The sequence below is a fragment of the Micromesistius poutassou genome (genome assembly GCF_964030765.1).
Source record: "Micromesistius poutassou genome assembly, chromosome: 19".
Lineage (NCBI taxonomy): Eukaryota > Metazoa > Chordata > Actinopteri > Gadiformes > Gadidae > Micromesistius > Micromesistius poutassou.
Window position 1 is genome coordinate 6,489,120 of NC_140289.1, and position 20,000 is coordinate 6,509,119.

The 20,000-nt window shown below is 44.0% G+C and overlaps 2 protein-coding genes across 2 annotated transcripts in view; both read left to right on the forward strand.

Moving 5' to 3' along the window:
- Nucleotides 1-5,580: 5,580 nt before the first annotated feature.
- On the forward strand, nucleotides 5,581-16,122 carry taf1b (TATA box binding protein (Tbp)-associated factor, RNA polymerase I, B). Its single transcript, XM_084483893.1, has 14 exons — nucleotides 5,581-5,680; nucleotides 5,794-5,892; nucleotides 6,198-6,285; nucleotides 6,410-6,507; nucleotides 6,678-7,125; nucleotides 8,757-8,928; nucleotides 10,004-10,103; nucleotides 10,629-10,776; nucleotides 11,439-11,613; nucleotides 12,170-12,213; nucleotides 12,885-12,975; nucleotides 13,587-13,657; nucleotides 14,491-14,728; nucleotides 15,629-16,122. Exons 1-14 carry the CDS (start codon nucleotides 5,663-5,665, stop codon nucleotides 15,930-15,932), a joined length of 2,094 nt encoding a protein of 697 aa, XP_084340019.1. The 5' UTR covers nucleotides 5,581-5,662; the 3' UTR covers nucleotides 15,933-16,122.
- A 668-nt stretch (nucleotides 16,123-16,790) lies between these two features.
- LOC311363840 (grainyhead-like protein 1 homolog) overlaps nucleotides 16,791-20,000 on the forward strand; it is a 16,603-nt gene continuing 13,393 nt past the window's right edge. The window contains exons 1-4 of the mRNA XM_084483816.1: nucleotides 16,791-16,890; nucleotides 18,368-18,557; nucleotides 19,027-19,103; nucleotides 19,679-20,000. The exon at nucleotides 19,679-20,000 is cut by the window's right edge and continues 3 nt beyond it. Coding sequence (XP_084339942.1) covers nucleotides 16,871-16,890; nucleotides 18,368-18,557; nucleotides 19,027-19,103; nucleotides 19,679-20,000 — 609 coding nt within the window. The 5' untranslated portion in view covers nucleotides 16,791-16,870. The remainder of the gene's footprint in view (nucleotides 16,891-18,367; nucleotides 18,558-19,026; nucleotides 19,104-19,678) is intronic.

Here is a 20,000-nt window from a genome sequence, read left to right on the forward strand (position 1 = left end):
CATTTCCGAGGAAGATCTGTGGATGAATGTGGTGCCGCTGTGGATCCTATCACCACAGCCGTAGACATAGTCGTGGCCTTAGCCATTGAGTGCCTTAAATCTTGGGATTAAGAGGAAGGGTGAGATTAAGATTGAATTTGAATCAGAGGATCCTGAACAGTGGATCCAGGATGAATTCAACAGCATAGGACAGATGGTGGAGGCTGCAGGAGATAGGTGGTGTTGGCCGTACCATCTTAGACACACACACACACACACACACACACGCACGTACGCGCACGCACGCACACACACACACGCACTTACGCACACACACACACACACACACGCACGCAAACACACACTTACACACATGTGCATGCACATATATATGCATGCAACCTCACGCAAACACACACACAATCTCACATACACACTCAGACACATGCACACATACACACCACTGCCCTTAAGGTCTCCTCTGATCTGTTGATTAACAAGAAAACACACATGCACACAGACACACACACATAGACACACACTTGTAAATATCAGCGGTGCATTCGGTCCCGTTACCTAGCAACACTGACGTAAAATGAATGTGATGTTGATGCCATATGCTCTCGCTTAAACATTGTTTGCCGAACACTCAACAATCAGGCACACTCTTTTTTATGTGTATGTGTGTATGTGATAAGGAAAATCATTTGACCGTCTTTCAATCTGGACCGTGTGTTCCTGGGTCTGCTCTAGGCTATAAGCTAGGCTACAGTACAGCAAACCTCATTCCTTCTGCTGTACTAAGACGCATGCATGTGCTAACTGTGATGCGTATGCTTGTGAAAACTTGTTCTGTGATGATGTCACACAGGGATCGAACTGGCAACCCCCGGATTGGAAGACAAATGTTGCAGCTGACTGTCGTTAAAAAATACTTGACTATGACTAGATGACTAGACTAGACTTTTTGAGGTGAAGATGATAGAGATCAGCACCCTGGCGTCTCACTTGCTCTGTCTCTTTCTCTCTCTCTCTTTCTGTCTCTCTTAGCCTTTATCGCTATCTCTCTTTCCCTTACCCTTTACCTCTCTCTCTCACTCATCAGGGATAATCAGAATTATCCCTAACCCCCCTCGTAATGGATCTCGTTAGCATCTTGTTAGTTATTAAAAAGAAGTGTGTTTTTAGGAATTATATTGTGTGGATATCGAAGATAGAAGAAGTGTGAGGTTGGACCTGGGGCATGGAGCTTGGGAGCAGTTATGTTTTATGAAAGCATTTAACCTCGCAGTGAGTCCAACTGCAGGGAGGATTGTCAGTGATTCACTGACTTAATCAGAGACACGCCTGGGTGACTGGGATTCTCTCTTACATTATCTAAGAAATGTCTGACTCTTCTTCAAATGTTTTAACTGTTCTCAAATCATGACATCTTGATGACAACGGTTAGCGGGCAATGCTTTTTTCTGATATTAGGAACTTTAAAGTTTGTTCATTAGAAAAGGAAAGAAAGAATAGGAAAATGGGGGAAAAAACACATTGGAACTTAACCAGATGGTTCCAGACAGGGGTTGGCACAAGAGACAGAGAGAAAATGAAACATGACAGAGCAAATATGAGGCCCCGTCCTCACGGAGCCGAATTTTTGGTGAAACCGCATAAGTCTTGTGCGTTTGGCCCGACCGTCCAGATGGATCCAGCGAATCCGGTGCCCGAAAACACACTTTTCTGAAACCAGGTCCCAGGGTGGATTCGGATAATTTGGATTTGTGTGGATGCCTGACACGCAAACGATGATGTCATCGCCCCCCCCCACCAGCTAGGGATGTTAGAGTTGCGTTGATTTTTTGTTTTTATATTATTTTTGTAGCTTTAAATACAGCCCCTTGGTAAATTGAATTAATACTGTACATTTCTGCTCAATCTAAAAGGTTTAACAACTGCTTTCTCCTCCTCGACTGTATGTTTGTATACAGCACGCAGGGGCTTCATGCGCGCAGGTTTGATGCGCCCCATTTTTTTGTGGAGAACCAGCGCCACACAGTGGCCTTGAATATGTACTACAGCGTTTCTACAGCTCGATGTGCTTTCGCAACGAGTCCGTCCTATCTCTGTACGGAGATATTCCTGAAACGCATCAAAGGAAAACGGATCGTTTTTGCCCGTGTGGACGGGCAAATCTGAGAGAAATCAATAGCTGACAGAGAGAGAGAACTTCATCAAGGTCTCCCCCTTTCTTTATGCCGACCAGAACTAAAGCTAATGGCATCGGGTCCATTGGCAGCTCGACCTCACGCTGCTGCTGTTGAAGGTGCTATTTGTTCCCTCTCTGCCCTTCATTACCACAAAGGAATGACACAGGAAAAAGACTCTGAGTGGGTAGTGGGGAGGTGTGAGGACACTTGAGGACAATTACTTTTATTGATTAGCTTTCTCATCAAACGCCCTGTGTGTGTGTGTGTGTGTGTGTGTCTGTGTGTGTGCTTGTGAGTGTGTTTCCTTTGTTGTGTGTTATCTCTAAGGACAAACAGGAACATTTTGGTCGAAATGGAAAACCACACATATACACTATATCTACATCTAAATATAAGTATGTAAACATAATCACCACAAAGCACACAAGCAGCACACAGGGCCCTTCCAAATCTGAAAGGCAAGGACACACACATACAATCAATGGATTGATGAAAGGGTGTGAACTTTATCATGTCCCCATAGAAAGTGTCCACAATTGGGATGTGGGTATGTTTGTTTGTGTGAGTGTGTATCTTACTGCAATATGTAAATCCACTCCAGATATTTTATGCCGCAAGAAAGCCGGGAGATTTCCCCACTTTGACCTCTGAAGGCTGGTGTCCGAGGCATCTGGAACACACCATAACCGGTAGTGTATGGTGTGTTCCAGATGCCTCGGACACCAGCCTTCCGAGTTGCACTTGTGACGTCATTTCCTGTTTCGTAGCACTTACTGTGTGTTCACACCGCACTTCGCCCCGCGACACGTTTAAATGCAAAGTGAACGTAGAGACGCGTATCGGGTGAAATTTTTTGTCGCCGGGACCCGCGACAAGATTGATTGACGGGGCGACAGTTTTCCCCAAAACGGGCGAGCACGTTCACGTGGTTTTGTTGCGCGAATGAGCGACAGATTTCGCAGAAGTTGAAATATCCCATTCTTTCGCGGCATTCGCGGCGAGACAGCCAATCAGCGTTCACTCCCTGTGGGTAACGTGGGTGAAGTAACGTAAAACAGCCAATCAGCGTTCACTCCCTGGGTGACGTCACGTAACAGCCAATCAGTTCACTCCCTGGGTGAAGTAACGTAAAACAGCCAATCACCGTTCAGCCGGCTGGGCCAACCGTTCGGAACCGGCCGCAACTGTGGGTCTATTTAATGATATGCGGCAATACATTAACAAACATCGTTTGTTACCAGTATTGTATACATTATCGTTGTCGACTTGTGTTCATAATATGCATGTGTCCCCCTGTTAATATACATCGCCATGAACCAACCGTTCCCTGCACTCCGCAGTGAACCGCAGCTTGAGGAGGAGAAAGTGATTTTGCGACCGTTTGCGACTCCCGGAGCTCTATATATAATATTATATGATATTATATATATTATATATAAATATCTATATAATATAATATATACGATATATATAATATCACGGCACAAAGCGGTGTGCGCCTCCGGATTATATTATTAACCCATAAACAATGGGCATTCCGGCGTCTCTCCCTCTTCCACAACAGGTACAGACACGCAATAGTGGTGATCTCGGCCATGGTTGATGAGAATTAATTGGCATGTATGACCGTTGGCGGGCAAAACGTTCCCCGACAAAATTCGCCCCGCGACACGTTTTAGTGCACACATTAAGCACACATTAAGCACAGTGACAGATTTCGTTGAGTCGCACGACAACATATTCATGTTCGCCCGAACAGGCGAAAATTGTGTCTTGTACTGTGCGTTCACATCAAAAGACACGTTTCGCCTGTTCGCGCGAACAGGTGAATGTTGCTGCGCAACAAATCTAAATCTGTCGCTGTGCAGTTGTGTGTGCAGTTATGTCAGGCGAACTTGTCGCGCAGCGAATTTTGTCTGACAACGTCTTTTGCCCGCCAACGGTGCTTTATGCCAATTCATTCTCATAAACCATGGCCGAGATAACCACCATTGCGTGTCTCTACCTGTTGTGGAAGATGGAGAGACGTCGGAATGCCCGTCGTTTATGGGTTAATAATATAATTCGGAGGCGCACACCGCTTTGTGCCGTGATATTATATATATATGTTTATATTATATAGATATTTATATATATAGATAGAACGGCAACAATCACTTTCTCCTCCAAGCTGCGGTTCACTGCGGAGTGCAGGGAACGGTTGGCCCAGCCGGTTGAACGGTGATTGGCTGTTTTACGTTACTTCACCCACGTTACCCACAGGGAGTGAACGCTGATTGGCTGTCTCACGCGAATGCCGCGGAAAAGTTGAAATATTTCAACTTAAGCGAATTTGTCGCGCTGCAAATCGTGAACGTGAACACGTGAACGCGCCGTTGACGTGGAAAAATGTCGCGCAGTCAATCAAATCTTGTCGCGGGTTTCGCCGACAAAAGAATTTGCCCGATACGCGTCTCTACGTTCACTTTGCATTGAAACGTGTCGCAGGGCGAAGTGCGGTGTGAACGCATAGTTGGTGTGAACGCACAGTTATAGCGTTCCTGTTCGTCTTTGTGATGTAATGTCATTGGCTAGTCATTGTTAGCTACATTAGCCTCTTTAGCAAACCAGCTCGAAAACGAACAACACAACTTTACATTGTATTACACGCACAGCAAGACCGTGCAATGCATACATCGGTGACCGGAATAAAGTAGCAATGTAGTGTGTAAGAGCATTTAATATCGACATTAAAATGACCAACGTGGTACAATGTGGGGGGTCCTGTCTTCAACTTGAGAGCCCTGATAGAGATAGAAGAGAGACATAAACAGACAAAATTGAGACATTAATTACATATGACCTCACCACAGAAGCATCTCGGCCCACGGCAGAGGAATATGACCAAAACTATTTGATTCAATTTGGCTTCAGTATGGTTCAGTTTATTATTAGTATCAGGGCTGCCAACTTTTGGGTTTTGGCTGGAGTGAGATTCTGTAGAATCTTGTAATGCATACCTTATAGCAGGGTCCGCGGGCGATCAGGGTTCTTGAGGATTCTTGTTTGTATTGTTATTTTTAACGTTGAAATGAAAGTGGTTCACCTTAAATAAAATCATAAATATTATTTGGGAATGTTTATATCGCCCTCTGTTGGCGGAAAGTAACCTAACCCTTGGAAGTAGTTCAGTTACTCTACGAGAGTGGAAAATACATTAAAGCATAATTTACATTTAGATGTTAGAAGCGTTAATATTCCATTATTATCTGAATCATAAATTGTAATGACGTTTGAGGTTTAGGTGGCTGTTAAAATCGGATTGAATCTGCTTGAATCATAAAACTCCCTGTCGGACGAATTCAAATGAAACGCACACCGGAAGAAGCGTCATAGTTAAACGTCATTTCTTTTAGACTCCTAAACAAAACAACGTGCTTGATTTTCTCATCATGGCTTCACTGAAGTGAAGATATTTTATAAGGCAGTTAATATAAAAATAAATCGCCATGGACGAAGTCGAAACAGTGAGTTAAACCAGACGTAATTTCTATATTTAATGCACTTGTCAATATGCCTTAATGAAGCTTAAATATTAAGAATTGTAAGTACCAGTAATGGTTGTTTTCACATCTCTCAGGCGGACTACGTTGTCCCATGTGCAGTGTGTTCGGCTGTTAACTGGGCTATTAGCGCGGATCTGAAATACTACTGCAAGTCCTGCCACAATGTTATCGATGTAAGTAGCTGTCATTCATGTAACGTTACGTCAACTGTAGTGGTCTTCAGTTGTCTGCTTCCATCCATCGATCATGCTCAATTGTTGATGTGTATTTTGTTAGATAAGATGGTTACAGTATTAATTTGGTTGTAACAGCAGCACATAATAAAGCAGAATGTCAACATACACAGACTAGAGAATAAACTCACACTATATAATAAAATAAAACATACAGCACCTGTATTTATTTTTTGCAATATATTATGCACGTCCTGATTGACAGTGTTTAATATACCATTATCTGTTCATCAAAACCTCATCAGAAAACGGCTGAAGTGGATGACCACACATTCTTGGACTATGCCAACAGAATCACAGACCTTTCCTCTTTTAGGCAACGACGGGTTGTTGGTTAGTAAACATCACTAGAAAACAAGCTTTACTTGATTGTATCAAGAGTCAATACCTTATTTTGTGTGTGTGTGTGTGTGTGTGTGTGTGTGTGTGTGTGTGTGTGTGTGTGTGTGTGTTCCAGAGTATGGGCGGAAGTGGAAAGTGTGTGAAGGTTTCCAGTTCATCCTGAAACACCAGGCAGAAACTCTGATCCGCCTGGGAGTGCCCCCACAGTTCAAGGTCACACACACATGCTCACCTTCTGACACACATCATTCACACACTGTTCACAGAGGAACCACATCAACGTAGACAACCATAGCACACTGTGTGTGTGTGTGTGTGTGGTCTTTCGTTGCACCAACTGAACTGTGTGTGTGTATTTGTGTGTTTCACTGCGGGGCCTGCAGGATGATGTGCTGTGTCAGCTGTGGAGGCTGTACCTCCAGAAGAGCCGACAGGCCTACACCAAGAACCCTCTGAGCTCTAAAGTCCCCCCAGGGGCCAGAGACACGGACAATGACCCCTCACATAATGACACAGGGGCGCCATCAAACACTCAGACAGGGGTCCCATCAGCCACTCCGACAGGGGCTCCATCACCCACTCAGACAGGGGCCCCATCAACCATTCAAACAGAGGAACCCTCAGCCAATGAGAAGGAGAGAGGTCCCTCAGCCAATGAGGTGGAGGGAGAGCCCTCAGCCAATGAGACCGAGGGCCAATCAGCCAATGAGATGGAGGGAAGTCCGGAGGGCCCGTCAGCTGGTGAGACGGACAGGGATCCTTCAGCCAGCGACACAGAGGGTGGTCGGCCCTCAGCCATATCCTCAACCAGCGGGCCCTCCAGTGATGAGGGTGAGTCCCAGGGCTTGATTCCCTGCTAAAGGTCAAGTGTAAAATGTAAAATAAATGAACTGCATGAGGAAATAAAATATGAAATAGAACAAGCAGAAAAATAGAAACCACACGTGTGGGGGATAAAATATAGTACCGGAATAAAATAGTAGACCACAAATTATTTTGAAGATGAAATGACAATAAATACATTAAGTATAGTACATGAAACTAGAGTCAAGCCAAAGCATCCAGAGTACAGATTACTGTTCATATTTGTTGCGTGACTCAAACGCAAACAATAGAGCTGGGACCAGAATGGGCCAGTTGTCCTCTGATGGACCATGACAGGGGGCCGTACATATGTCAGATGAACACACGCATGTGCTCAACCATGATCCCTGTCTCATTTTTTATGGAAATGTAACTCATCCAAATGATGATCAGAAAGACGTTTAAAGACCTGCTGAGGCCACAGAAGACAAAGACTTCACTCTTCAATCACATTCTTTTTTTTGATTTCCAAAAAAGCGCAGGAATGTCTTTTAGTTTGGTAATCAACGGTATATAATTTTGGTTGGAGTTAATAACAAGTAATAATAATATAAAATGAAGGTGGCTGAAAATAAGAACAATTTTTTTAAAATTAAAATTAGTGCCCATGAAAGGAGTGCTGTCGTCTGCTTCACTCAGGAGCTCAGCCCAGTGGGCCCAGCTAAAGCAGGCTGTTCTTTTAACGCTAGGTATCCAGAAAGCCTGGTTTTGTTTGCATTGTAGGAACCGTGCAGTCGTTTGACTAACGCCTTGGTTATGACACTTAGGGGTGCAATTATTTTAGAGGTCGTGCTCGCTCATCTTCCATGACATGGACATGGCAGAGCAGACATTTGGTTTCACATTAAACAGAAGGAATTTGTCCTATGAGGTTATAGATACTTCCATAGCTTCAACTAACATAGCGTTCTGAATGTGTGTGAATAATGATGGGTTATTATGCAAACCTGCAACAAAAAAAAAAAGGTAGTGGAATTGCAAGGGCCTTAAATATATGGACATTATTTCAGCCAGTCAAAACCAAACGTTTTCTTCACCACAAGATGGCACTGTGACCAAATGTCCATGTCTGGGCTCCATGGATAACCTGCCTGACAAACATAAGAAGGTGTTGTATTGATATTTTGGGAAACTGAAACGTGATAGATAAAGTGGGTCGTACAGCATTTTATTTTAGCTGTTAAAAAACATATGTTCAGTAACCCGTTTTTGTTGATAGAATGTTTGAGTCCTGTCATTTTCAATCACAAAAATGACTACAAAAATGCTAAATAAAACACGACAGAAACTGTATTTTGCTACGATACTTGATTTGGAACATCAACTAACACCACTAACCACTCGGTGTGTTGCACATTTCTGAAAGAGAACGTTTAGGGTTGTTTTAAGGACAGGTTTGTGAATGCCCATAGACAGCCATTTTGACGCAGGCAGGGGCGATTCTAAATGAGCCTGATACCCGAGCAGGACCAGTAGTCGGTGTCAACCGCTCTACTTCATCCTAGACAAACCAGAAAGGGGGCTCAATGTTCAAAATACCGGAATTGTCCTTTTAAAACAATAACGTGTGTGTGTGTGTGTGTGTTGTGTCCGTGCAGACCGGCCCAAGTGCCACAAGGCGTACCCGTCAGGCTCGGAGGACTCGGGGAACTACCTGTCCCTGCGCATGAGGCGCTCAAACGGACTAATGAGCATGAACAAGACGCTGGCCCTGCTCTACCTGGGCCTGCTGTGGTGCCGGGAGGCCCTCACCTTGGCTGACCTGCTCAGGTAGCACACACAGACGCCTGGATATGTAGAGTGCACATAGTCCCCCACACACACACACACACATATACAGTACATACACGCAGAACAAGAACACATGTACACATGTAGTAAACATGTACAGACACAGAAACATATACACAGTACACATAGACTCACACACACATAAATACGCAGTACACGTTGACTCACACATGCATATACACACATACACACAAACACGCAAAATACGCACACCCACATTTATACACAGTACGCAAATACATACACACGTATACACAGTACACAAATACATATCCCACACTCACTTTTTCGGATTTCACATTTACACACACACACACACACACACACATACACATTGACAGTGTTGTGCATGAACTAGTTCAAAATAACTAGTTAATTGAACAAGTTCATTTTTCTATGAACTTTGAACTGAACTGAACATATTTTTAACTAAAGAACTTGAACTAATTCAGATTTTGTGACATTCTGAATTGATGCTTAGGTCCAGATGACATGTTTATTAAACAGAGTTACTGCCTTAGTTGTGATGAATGAAACAGGTGTACAAATAATATCCACAACAATTTGAGATTGTAGTGATGGGCAGCAGGTAATGGAGAGGATTCATTTTAAAAGATAAGCACAGAATACTCACTCCAACAGTTTTTTTGGTTTCTAAAAAAACTGTTAATGAACTGAACATGAACTAGTTCAAAACTGAATTGGTGAACTATGAATGTGAATTTATTCATTTTCTTTTGTATGAACTGAACTTTGAACTAGTTCATGTGAAGTGTGAACTGCACATTGACACATTATACATATACAAAGTACACAAAGACACACACACAGGCCTATATACATACTTAAACATACACCTGCATATAGTATACACCAGCATCTACACCAGACAAATCTGAAAGACCTCAAATAAAGTGTGTTTGTGTTCTCCAGACATGGTTTAATAAAGGTTGTCTTGTCTTCCATTACAATGATTTTGACTTGTGTATCCTTTTTTAGAACGGCTTACACACACACATCTGACACACTCACACACACACACTGTTTCCTCCAGGCTGGTCCGGGAGGGACACCTGCCCTTCATCAATGCCTTTGAGTGTTTACCTGAGGAGATGAAGCTGTTTGGGCGCGACCTCCCCGTCTTCAGAGTCCAGGTAGGGTCACATGATCGGCTCCTCCACCAATCACAGTCAGAGTTGTATTGCTAAGTAGGTTGCACATGTAGAAGGAATGTCTGTTGATGATGGCGCACAGCCTGGTGGCCCAACACAGTGTCACACCAACTATGTAGGCAATACGCCTCATCCAGGTACCCCAGGTTTGATTCCCTACATGTCATTCCCTATCTCCCTCAACAGGCTCTCCTATCTCTCTCCAATGTCGTGTCCATAAAGGCCCACCCCTTCATGCTCATTAATGGCAATGTCTGTTCTGGATAGAGATGTCAGTTGCAAGATGACCAATCCCAGACTAAGGGATTACTAATGATGGTTTTTATATATTATTACAGTCTATATATAGTATTTTACTCAATTACAGATTCCTTTTATATATACTTACATTCTGTGTGTGTGTGTGTGTGTGTGTGTGTGTGTGTGTGTGTGTGTGTGTGTGTGTGTGTGTGTGTGTGTGTGTGTGTGTGTGTGTGTGTGTGTGTGTGTGTGTGTGCACGCCTCCAGTCCATCCCCTCCTACCGCACGGTGCACCAGGAGGCGTGTGGCCTGGCGGTGTACATGAAGCTGCCCTCCTTCCCCCCCGTGGACCTCAAGTGTCTGCAGCACCCCACCCTGCTCACCATGCGCTACCTGCTGCTCCTCAACCTGCCTGGTGGGGGGGCACACACACACACACACACACACACACACACACACACACACACACACACACACACACACACACACACACACACACACACTCAGACACACATGCAAGCATGCGTGCAGGCAGACACACACACATACACACACACATACACACGCAGGCTGACACACACGCACACACAGACATACACACACGCAGGCTGACACACACACACACACACACACACACACACACATGCAAGCAGACACATACACACGCAGGTAGACATACACATACACATGCAGGCAGACACACACACACACACACACGCACACGCACGCGCGCGCGCGCGCAGGCAGACACACACACGCACGCGCGCGCAGGCAGACACACACACGCACATACACACACATGCAGACACATGCAGGCAGACACACACATACACACGCAGGCAGATACACACGCAGGCAGACATACACATGCATAATAGTTATATAATGTGGATAATCATATTTATATCATTTTTAATAGTACATCTCTGATGTATTTGTCTTTTGCCTTTGCCTTTTTCATGCAACTCAAAATAAAATCAATATTGAAGAATATTCAATACGATACTTTGTGCTTTAAATGGTGCTCCCACCCGCCGGTGAGGCCCCTATCTAACGGCTGTCTGTCCCCCACCCCAGATCAGCTCCACCCCTGGGTGTGCCAGGTCATCACCCTGGTGGGTCTGGACAAGGGGTCTGGCCTGACCTTTGACCCCACAGCCAAGTCGCGCCTGCCCTTCTACGACGTGCAGGCGGCGGCGCTCGTCGTGGTCACCCTGAAGATGGTGTTCGGTGTGGACGACCGCAGCGAATGGTACCCCCCCCCCCCTGTTCTGTTCCTTAGTGATGCGACAAGACACCTTTTGTTTTAAAAGTACAGAACAAAGTGAAAACAGAGCTGACCTCACTTTGATCCACATGCGGTCCGTTTGAACGTCTGAATCGCACAAGCCAGAAACTAGTCTGAATCCCAGTGTGATTCTGATTCACTCCCTGTGCTGTTCTGCCGAACACCCCCGGGTTCCAAAACAGACTTCATCATCAAGAAGCCTTTTTATGATTGATAGACAGGGAGGGCCCCGCCCCCCGCCCCCGACACCGTTCACTGTTACTGTACTATTACATTTATTTGGCGACATTACCAAAATGCACATGAATTAATGCCCTTCTTGGCCTTGCTTGATAAATAGATTTGTAATCTCAAGGGACTAACCTGGAAAAATAAGTACAAATATAATTAGAAATGAAAATAAAAAAAGCTTATATATTACTTGACTTTTTCTTTACCTTTACTTAAAATCAAGATGATGGCATGTGATTAATGTTTATTGTTGTATCGTTTATAACATGCCCTGTGTGTGTGTTCTCAGGGATTTGTCCAATGGAGCATCAGCTAAGAACAAAGACGATCCAGGTATGTCTCTCTCTATCTGTGCCTCTCACTCATTCACTCGCACGGTCTGTCTGTCTCACACTTAACTCACTCACTCCCTCACTCTATATTATGGAAATATTGTAATGCTGTTAACAGCCACTGTTGCCCGACACTGGGAGCAGAATGAAGTTCAACTGGAGTGCAAATATCACGGATGAGTTTCCTTTGTGGCCCAGAAATCCTATTCTTTCTGATCCAGGGCGATACAGCCAGTGTGTTTTTGTTTTTCACCTATCCTTTCTCCTTTGCGAGTGTGATGTGCCGGTATGCTCATGACATACGAGCTCTTCTCACACCGATGAATCCTGTCCGCGCTGTCGGACTTCATTCCTTCTCCTTGACACGCCTGTCATTTTACCAGAGGCTCGCAACAAGCCTCCATTCTCAGCGGGTGCTGGGATGAGCCTTCGCACAGACACCTGTTCAGGAGCTCTCATTCTGCACACGCTCAGTTCGATTTGGCCGTTTTTGATTTGCCAAAAGTAAAGAAATTGTTAAACAATGATCGTCAAGTTTCTTTTTTTGGTTGATCGACCACTCCAATAATTCCACCATTTCTCTTGCATGCACTCACTCACTCACTCACTCACTCACTCACTCACTCACTCACTCACTCACTCACACACCTCTCTCTCCCCTCCCCTCCCCAGACCAGCAGAGCTTCAGTATGAGGCGGTGGTACCGGCTGCTGCAGGCAGCGCTGATCCGAGCCCGCCGGAGAGAGGAGGACCACACGGCCAGGTGAGTCACCACACACACACACACACACACACACACACACACACACACACACACACACACACACACACACACACACACACACACACACCTACCTGTCACACCAACCAGGTGTTACTCGTTTGATGTCAATAACCCTTAGTGATGCGTGTCCAGTGGGCGTGTCCACCGAGATGTGTGATTAGATAGATCACTCTATTGTACCAGTCAGGGTACGATATGCTGGTAGGCTGATCGTATGTCGTATCGTATGTCTGGCCACATGTGATGTCACTAAAGGGTTGATTTAGAAACGTCTGATCACCATCACACCTGCTTTTAAATATGGGCCCTTCAAATTAAAGTGGTTGAAGTGGTGGTTAACTTGTTAACCACCAAGGTGTTTGATTTCCATTGAAATCCACACATGTATGCACTCACAGTATTGTAAACCGCTTTGGATGTAAGCATCCACCAAATGGCCCACATTTAATCTGTTGTTATTTGTTACATTTCACTTCCTAGAGATAAAATTTTCCAAAGAAATTCGCTGAATGAAAACATAAACCCCTTTAAAGCAGACTCTGCCACTCAACCCTTCTCAGAGATAAACACGGCTTTAAATCTCTCGACAGGATGCAGTGGACGGCCCAGAAGCCCATTTACCCATCCTGGGAGAGGAAAGCCTCCTACATCAAAAAGAGACGTACGTTCACACCTTTCATTCCTTCTTCATCCCCTGTCCAGGCCGGGTTAACTCAGGGGTTGATGTGTCATCTTGGGGTGATTCTGCTTACTGTAAGCAGTGCTTGGAAGCAAGCATGGTGAAGCAGCTTTTAGTTTTTATCCACTGCCACAGAGCACAAAGAATCATTTTTATAAAGTGTGTATGCAATACAATACACAATAAATTACGACACTGAGCGACTTTATAGCTGCCTCCTGGAAAATAGAATATTGACGGCAGATGGTGCTGAAATCCCACTGCGTTGCTTCTCATACTGGGTCACTGCCTTCTTGATTGATTCAACTCCATCCGCCTCATCTTTGAAATCATTCTCATGACTTGTTTCAAAATGACGTCAGTTCGTAAAGTTTGACTGACATATTTTCAAAGCAATGTAACATACGCACGCAGGTCGGTCCAAGACAGCTGAAACAGGCGACTATAAGGCACTATAAGTACTTTTTTGGCTACTGCCATTATCAACCTAGTTGTAATAAAAACATAACTAGCGAGTTATCCTCATGGTATCAGCTCCCGCTCATGTGTGTGCTGCTAAAAACAATGTGTAGTTTGAGACATTTTTTGAACTATTCCAAAACAAGAAATTATTTTGTAGTTACTCAATTACATATATTTTTAAATTGCTCCGTGTGCCTGTGTGAATGGCCTCGCGTGCCCGTTCGAAGACATTGAAATACATGAAATAAACAAAGCAATGTCAAAGTAAAGCACTATGAATGGCCGTTGTGTTTGATGGGTGCTGATCATGTGAATGAGGAATGTCCTCGTACCTGCGCTGTGTCGCGCTGCAGGGATGGTGGACCAACTGCGGACGGCGTTCACCCGGCTCACCGGCACTCCCGCGGAGCCCGAACGCCGGCCCCCCTCCAGCTTCAGGTTCCGCTGGGGGGGAGAGGAGGGGGAGGAGGGCTGGGACGGCCCCAACCTGAGTCACACGACCCTGGACACCGTCGTGAAGAAACGGCGGGGAGGCGAGACCACCGTCAACGAGGCCTACTGGCACCCCCCCCTGAAGAAGTGCAAGTCCTGGTACTGCTCCCATGATGCATTGCTGCCGCCGTCACCAGAAACACGCATGCACAAACATGACACACACAGACAGCAAATGCAAAAAGCACATGCAGACAGCACATGCATACAGACAGCACATGCAGGCACACGCATTGCACAAATACCTTTAATCTAATATTAAACTAAACTTCCCTAATCTTATACCTATACTCGACCTATTGATAACCATTTTGAGGCTAATAGATTAACAAGTTACAAAGCTTACACCAAATTGAATGTCATACCTAACATTTTAAGTATTTTAAGCATTTTAAGAGTATCTGGTCTATTGGTCATGAAGCAGCTGGTAGGGGTCATGACATCTTGCTCTCGGAGGCCAACAGGTTAAGCCATGGTCATGGGTCAGTTTATCTTTCGACTGCTCTATGCAAACATCCTTACCAAGCATCTGTTAAATAATATAATCCTTTATTAATCCCAATTATTTGTGAATAAAATTTAATCATTGTTTCAATTATGTCAATGATATGGAAATGGGAAGTTAATAATGTGTAAAAAAAAAACAATTTCAGTAGAACAGTGACATCAAGGCCAACATTCTTGCACCTCATTCTGTAAATTCCTCCATTTCTCCTCCAGCCTTTTTTAAGCATTGCGGTAACTTTCACTTGATGTTCACGGTGTGTCTGCTCCTCCCCCAAACTGTAGCCAGTAATCTTTTGTTTTTAGACAACCGGTTGGACCTTTCCCTTCGGGTTTGGAATTGCTTTCTCAGCTTACTCCTCGTTTGTAAACCTTGACCAAAGAAGATGTATGCAAATACACCCTCTCCTTTTACACTGTCATGGTTCCACAGTAATAACAGTGCCATATCAATGTTTACAGAGCTAAAGCGGTTGACTGGTGTTTCCTTGGCAGGCCCTGCAGGAGCCACTATGAGGAGGACAGGGCCTCGCTGCCCAGGATGTACTGCTGGCTCCTGGAGCTCTTCTCCTTCCTGCTGGGGGTGAAGGAGGCGCTCGTCCATGAGGAGGTGCTCCGGGCGGAGCGCCTCCTGCTCTGCCGATCGCAGAGCTCCTCGAAGAGCTGGGACGGAGAGGAGAGGAGGAGGAGTACGAGGAGCGGGCGGGGAACCAGAAAAACAGGAAGAGTCAACCTTAGCTCGGACCGAGGGAGAGGGAAACCCGCCTCACATGGAAGAAGCAGGAAGAAGAAAGCTTGATGTGTATTTGTCTTTGTCCTTGTTACACCATAGTAACAACACATACACCGCAATAGGAGCACTGTTTTTTTTGTTTTATTTTTTAAACCAATGTATAACAAGTACATATGAAAATGTACAAACTTTTCTCTAAAAAAACCTGTCATTTTATTTTTTATAAATTAACTATAAGACCGTTATTGGACATTAATGTAAGCCTACACATATACTCTTAAATATAACAAGTTTAAATAATGGTTTGGGGTTATTTTGTTTAGAAAACATAGACGCAGGCCGATGCTTATAACGCTATATCATTTTATATAATTCGTTTTATAAATGTTAATATGTAAGCTTATGCATAGCCAGTTTACATTACATTTACATAAATAATTTCAGCAGGCTTTTTGTAACTTTAAATGTGAGGTTTGAAACAATCCAAGCATACAAATAAATAATGGGAGCAACTACAATTAGTGCTGCACTCCAGAAAGTTTCTGGAGTGCAGAAACCGAAACACAAGGTTAATAGTAGGGTTTAAAAGACAAACAAGTAGTAAAGATAATTATAATGGCCTGCATACCAATTAAGTAGGACTGATTTCAAAAAGCGTCTGAAACAAAGCAGTAGGGCCAAGTAGCGAGGCGGCCTATACATACTAATTCAGTTTCCCCAAAACGGATACCTGACCATTTTCTTATTCATGTTATTCATGTCATGCCAAAACAGTGATTTTAAAGCCTGCCCCTGACACCACTCAGTCGTCAGACGCAGGGTTTCCCCTCAAAACAAACCGGTTGGACACCTGCCTAGTTCCAAATTCTCTCGGGAGCGAGAAAAGCAGACAAAACTCGTTCTCGGTCACACGGAGCGGACGGCTGTTTGGTCTCCGCGGCTCGACTGCATTTCACAGCAGTGAAAATATCAGATTCAGCGACGAGAAAGTCCAGTCCGACGCGATGACAGAGGAATCTGCCAGGTAAGATACCTCACAGACCCACATCGTCCAGTTATGTCTGCTTGGAGATGTACCGTCCGGAGCTCCTAGTCTGTGCATGGAGGCATCGAGGGGGCCCGCAGTTCGCCACATCTGTCACAAGTGTCTCGGTGTTTTGGGCTTTAATGCTGAACGTCGACATTGATATCGTGTTCGCTATGTAATAATATACAGTATATGCTGCTGTGCTGCATCTTTATAGTCAAATTAGTCTCAACCGATATTGATCGCAAACTATTCAACGTGGGTGGAAGTGTTTTTTGTTTTGAAGTAGGATATGTTTTTCCACACCTGTCTTAACACATCGTGGGCGACTTATAATACGTAAATTAAAAGAGGTTTAAATGTCCTTTACTACTTTAGAACACGTTAACCTTTCTCATTTGGTGCTTTCTATGTGTAAAGATAAAGCTTTTAATTATTTCATTGCATGCTGTGGATCGTTTCCTCCTCATTTAAAAGTTCCCAACTCAAATGAGTTAAACAGAAACTAAGCTAAAGCGCGAATAAATCAAATTTTCAGGATTTTAGATAGTTGCGGGTGGAGTGACCTCTCTATGTGTAGCTTTCATATGTCTACCATTTCCGTACACTCTTTAAATAATTGAAAACGGGAATATTAATACCTGATATTATTTCTCTGCCTTAAATGGATAATGACATGTGATGTCACGTAATGTCGCATTCACGGCCTGATCTACAAAACCATTTCAGCGAAACTACGCCCTCTGGTGTTGGTTTGACGCCACAGTCTCCTGACGCCTCCCGCTCTAACTGTTGGATGTTTCTTTGTTTAGTTCTCTGATAATAACCACAACCACCAACACAGCAAATATAATTCTAACATATTATTGATGTCATATTCGACAGAGAAAAATAGAGTTTTCTAAACTATTGAATAAAGAGGAGATTATGCTTTATTTTGTCTAATTAAAATATAATTCAGAGATGATCACCATTGTGAGAAAACGTTGATACAAATCTATTTTGGTATTCATATTGTAAGAACTTAAATCTGATCATATGAGATCAAATAAAACACATTTTAAAAACCTTTTAATGGCATTGTCAGATTTTCCTAAGAGAAGTAACTGTTTCTGGCTGATAGTATCACTCTCACCCATCACACGCACACAAACACACATAGGACCTACCTCTGAATTTTAGCTCGGTGCAATTTTGTTAGTGCTCTGTTGGCAGAGGTTATTTAAATGGAGCTAGTTTCATTTTTTATTTTAAATGTATATTTTATTTCAAATGAGCACCATAAAACATATGTCCAATTTTGTCAGTTTGTCAGATTGACTAAACCCTAAGTTAAGAGGGCCTTAACACATTGTTCCCCCTCAGTAGGCCTTCGGGAATACATTACAATAATAGTGTGGGAGTGTTAACTATTCATAATATTATGTTGACAATCCTTTAATCTTTATTTATCCAAATTGGATGTATTGAACAGGAAGAGGGCCATGGTCACTCTCACCGCTGACCAATCGTACGAGGGCGTTCCGAGCAGTTACCCGGACGACGACGACGTGTGGAGGGCCTTCCTAGAGAGCCCACTGACGGCCGCCTCCAAGGCCATGATGAGCGTGAATGGAGACGAGGAAGCTACCGGAGCCCTGGGCATGCTATACGAATACTACAAAGTAAAAGCCTTTCTTCTCTTAGGGTTGTTCAAATAGTTTGAGAATTTACCCTCAAGACATCTGAATAAAAGAACACTTAGTGTTCTTTTCTTTTCTTTTTTATGTGACCACAGAAGACACTTTAGTCTTCTATGGTCCAAAATCTTTGTGGATTCATTTTTTATGAAGATGCGTTGTTGGGGGTTTAATTGGTATATCATTTAGTACTTTTTTAATGTTTTAATAAATTAATTTATATATTTAATATTGAATTGTTTATACTTTATATTCATGCATTTGTTAGAGAAATATATTATAGATGTTCCTATATTGATATCCCTTGTGCTTGATGAGAGTTCTCATAGATCGTTGATCGACATATTATAGTATACTCATTTTCTATCAATCAATCAACTTTACAGCAGTTCTACAGCAACACAAAACTCTAAGTCTAGTTGAGTCTCACCGGCCTTGTTTGTTCTCTGATCAGATTCCTCGGGACAGGAAGCCTGGAATCCAATTTAAAACCGAGAGCCCCTCTTCAGAAGACCCTGAAAGCAGCAAAACGTACAGCTCTTTATTTCATCATTCTTCTAACTGTTGTTCTTATGGTACATTTGTTTGTAGAACTCAGCCCACACACACACACTGCAATTCAATGATGTTGACAGAATTCAACCAACAAATCCCAGCTCAGTGAGAAACAGCTGGATACGTAACGATGACAATTCCCAAGCTGCGTAATACATGCATCTCATAGACCTTAGATAAGATATTATTTAACTTTAAAAGTATTGCTTACATGATATCAATTTAAAGTTGAACACGTAAGTCATTGATATTGTTCATGTTGTCATTGTTGTTAATGATGTTATTAAAAAATATGTCGTTGTTGATGATGGCTTTCTCGATGATGTTATCTTTGTTGATGATGACGTCATTGAAGTTGGAAGAATTTGATTTTGGCGACATCATCCGTGTTGACGAGGACATCGTTGATGGAGGAGATGTCGTTGTTGATGATGATTTCGTCGCTAAGAATGACGTCGTTGTTAGTGTTGATTTCATCATTTATTAACTGGAGTTCGTCTCTTGGTTCTGTGCGGTTAACCCTGTTTGCGTTCCCCCCTGTCTCCCAACAGCAGCAGCTTCCTGGTGCCCTACCAGGACTCTCTGCTGACGATGACCCCGCTGACCAACGTGTCCCTGCACAACGTGGTCCGGGGCAGCCCCCCCGTGCCCCCCAAGAGGGGCGGCGGCTCACACTCGGCTCACGCGTACCCAGAGTCCATCGTCCCGCCGCCCGCCTACTCAGACGTCCGCTACGCCCTCCCTGAGGTGGTGGCCCCGCCGCCCCGTGGCTCCCAGGCCAGCCCGCAGGGGTTCAGACCCTCCCTGGGGGACCCTGGGAGCCTGGGCCACAGGGGCAGCAGCCCTGGCTCCCTCACCCCGGACTCCACCTGC

Excerpts from the sequence above, each read along its gene's own strand:
- taf1b (XM_084483893.1), top strand. Across the intron at positions 5,893-6,197 it reads CCTGCCACAATGTTATCGAT|AAAACGGCTGAAGTGGATGA; the intron begins GTAAGTAGCTGT and ends AAACCTCATCAG. Across the intron at positions 12,214-12,884 it reads TAAGAACAAAGACGATCCAG|ACCAGCAGAGCTTCAGTATG; the intron begins GTATGTCTCTCT and ends TCCCCTCCCCAG.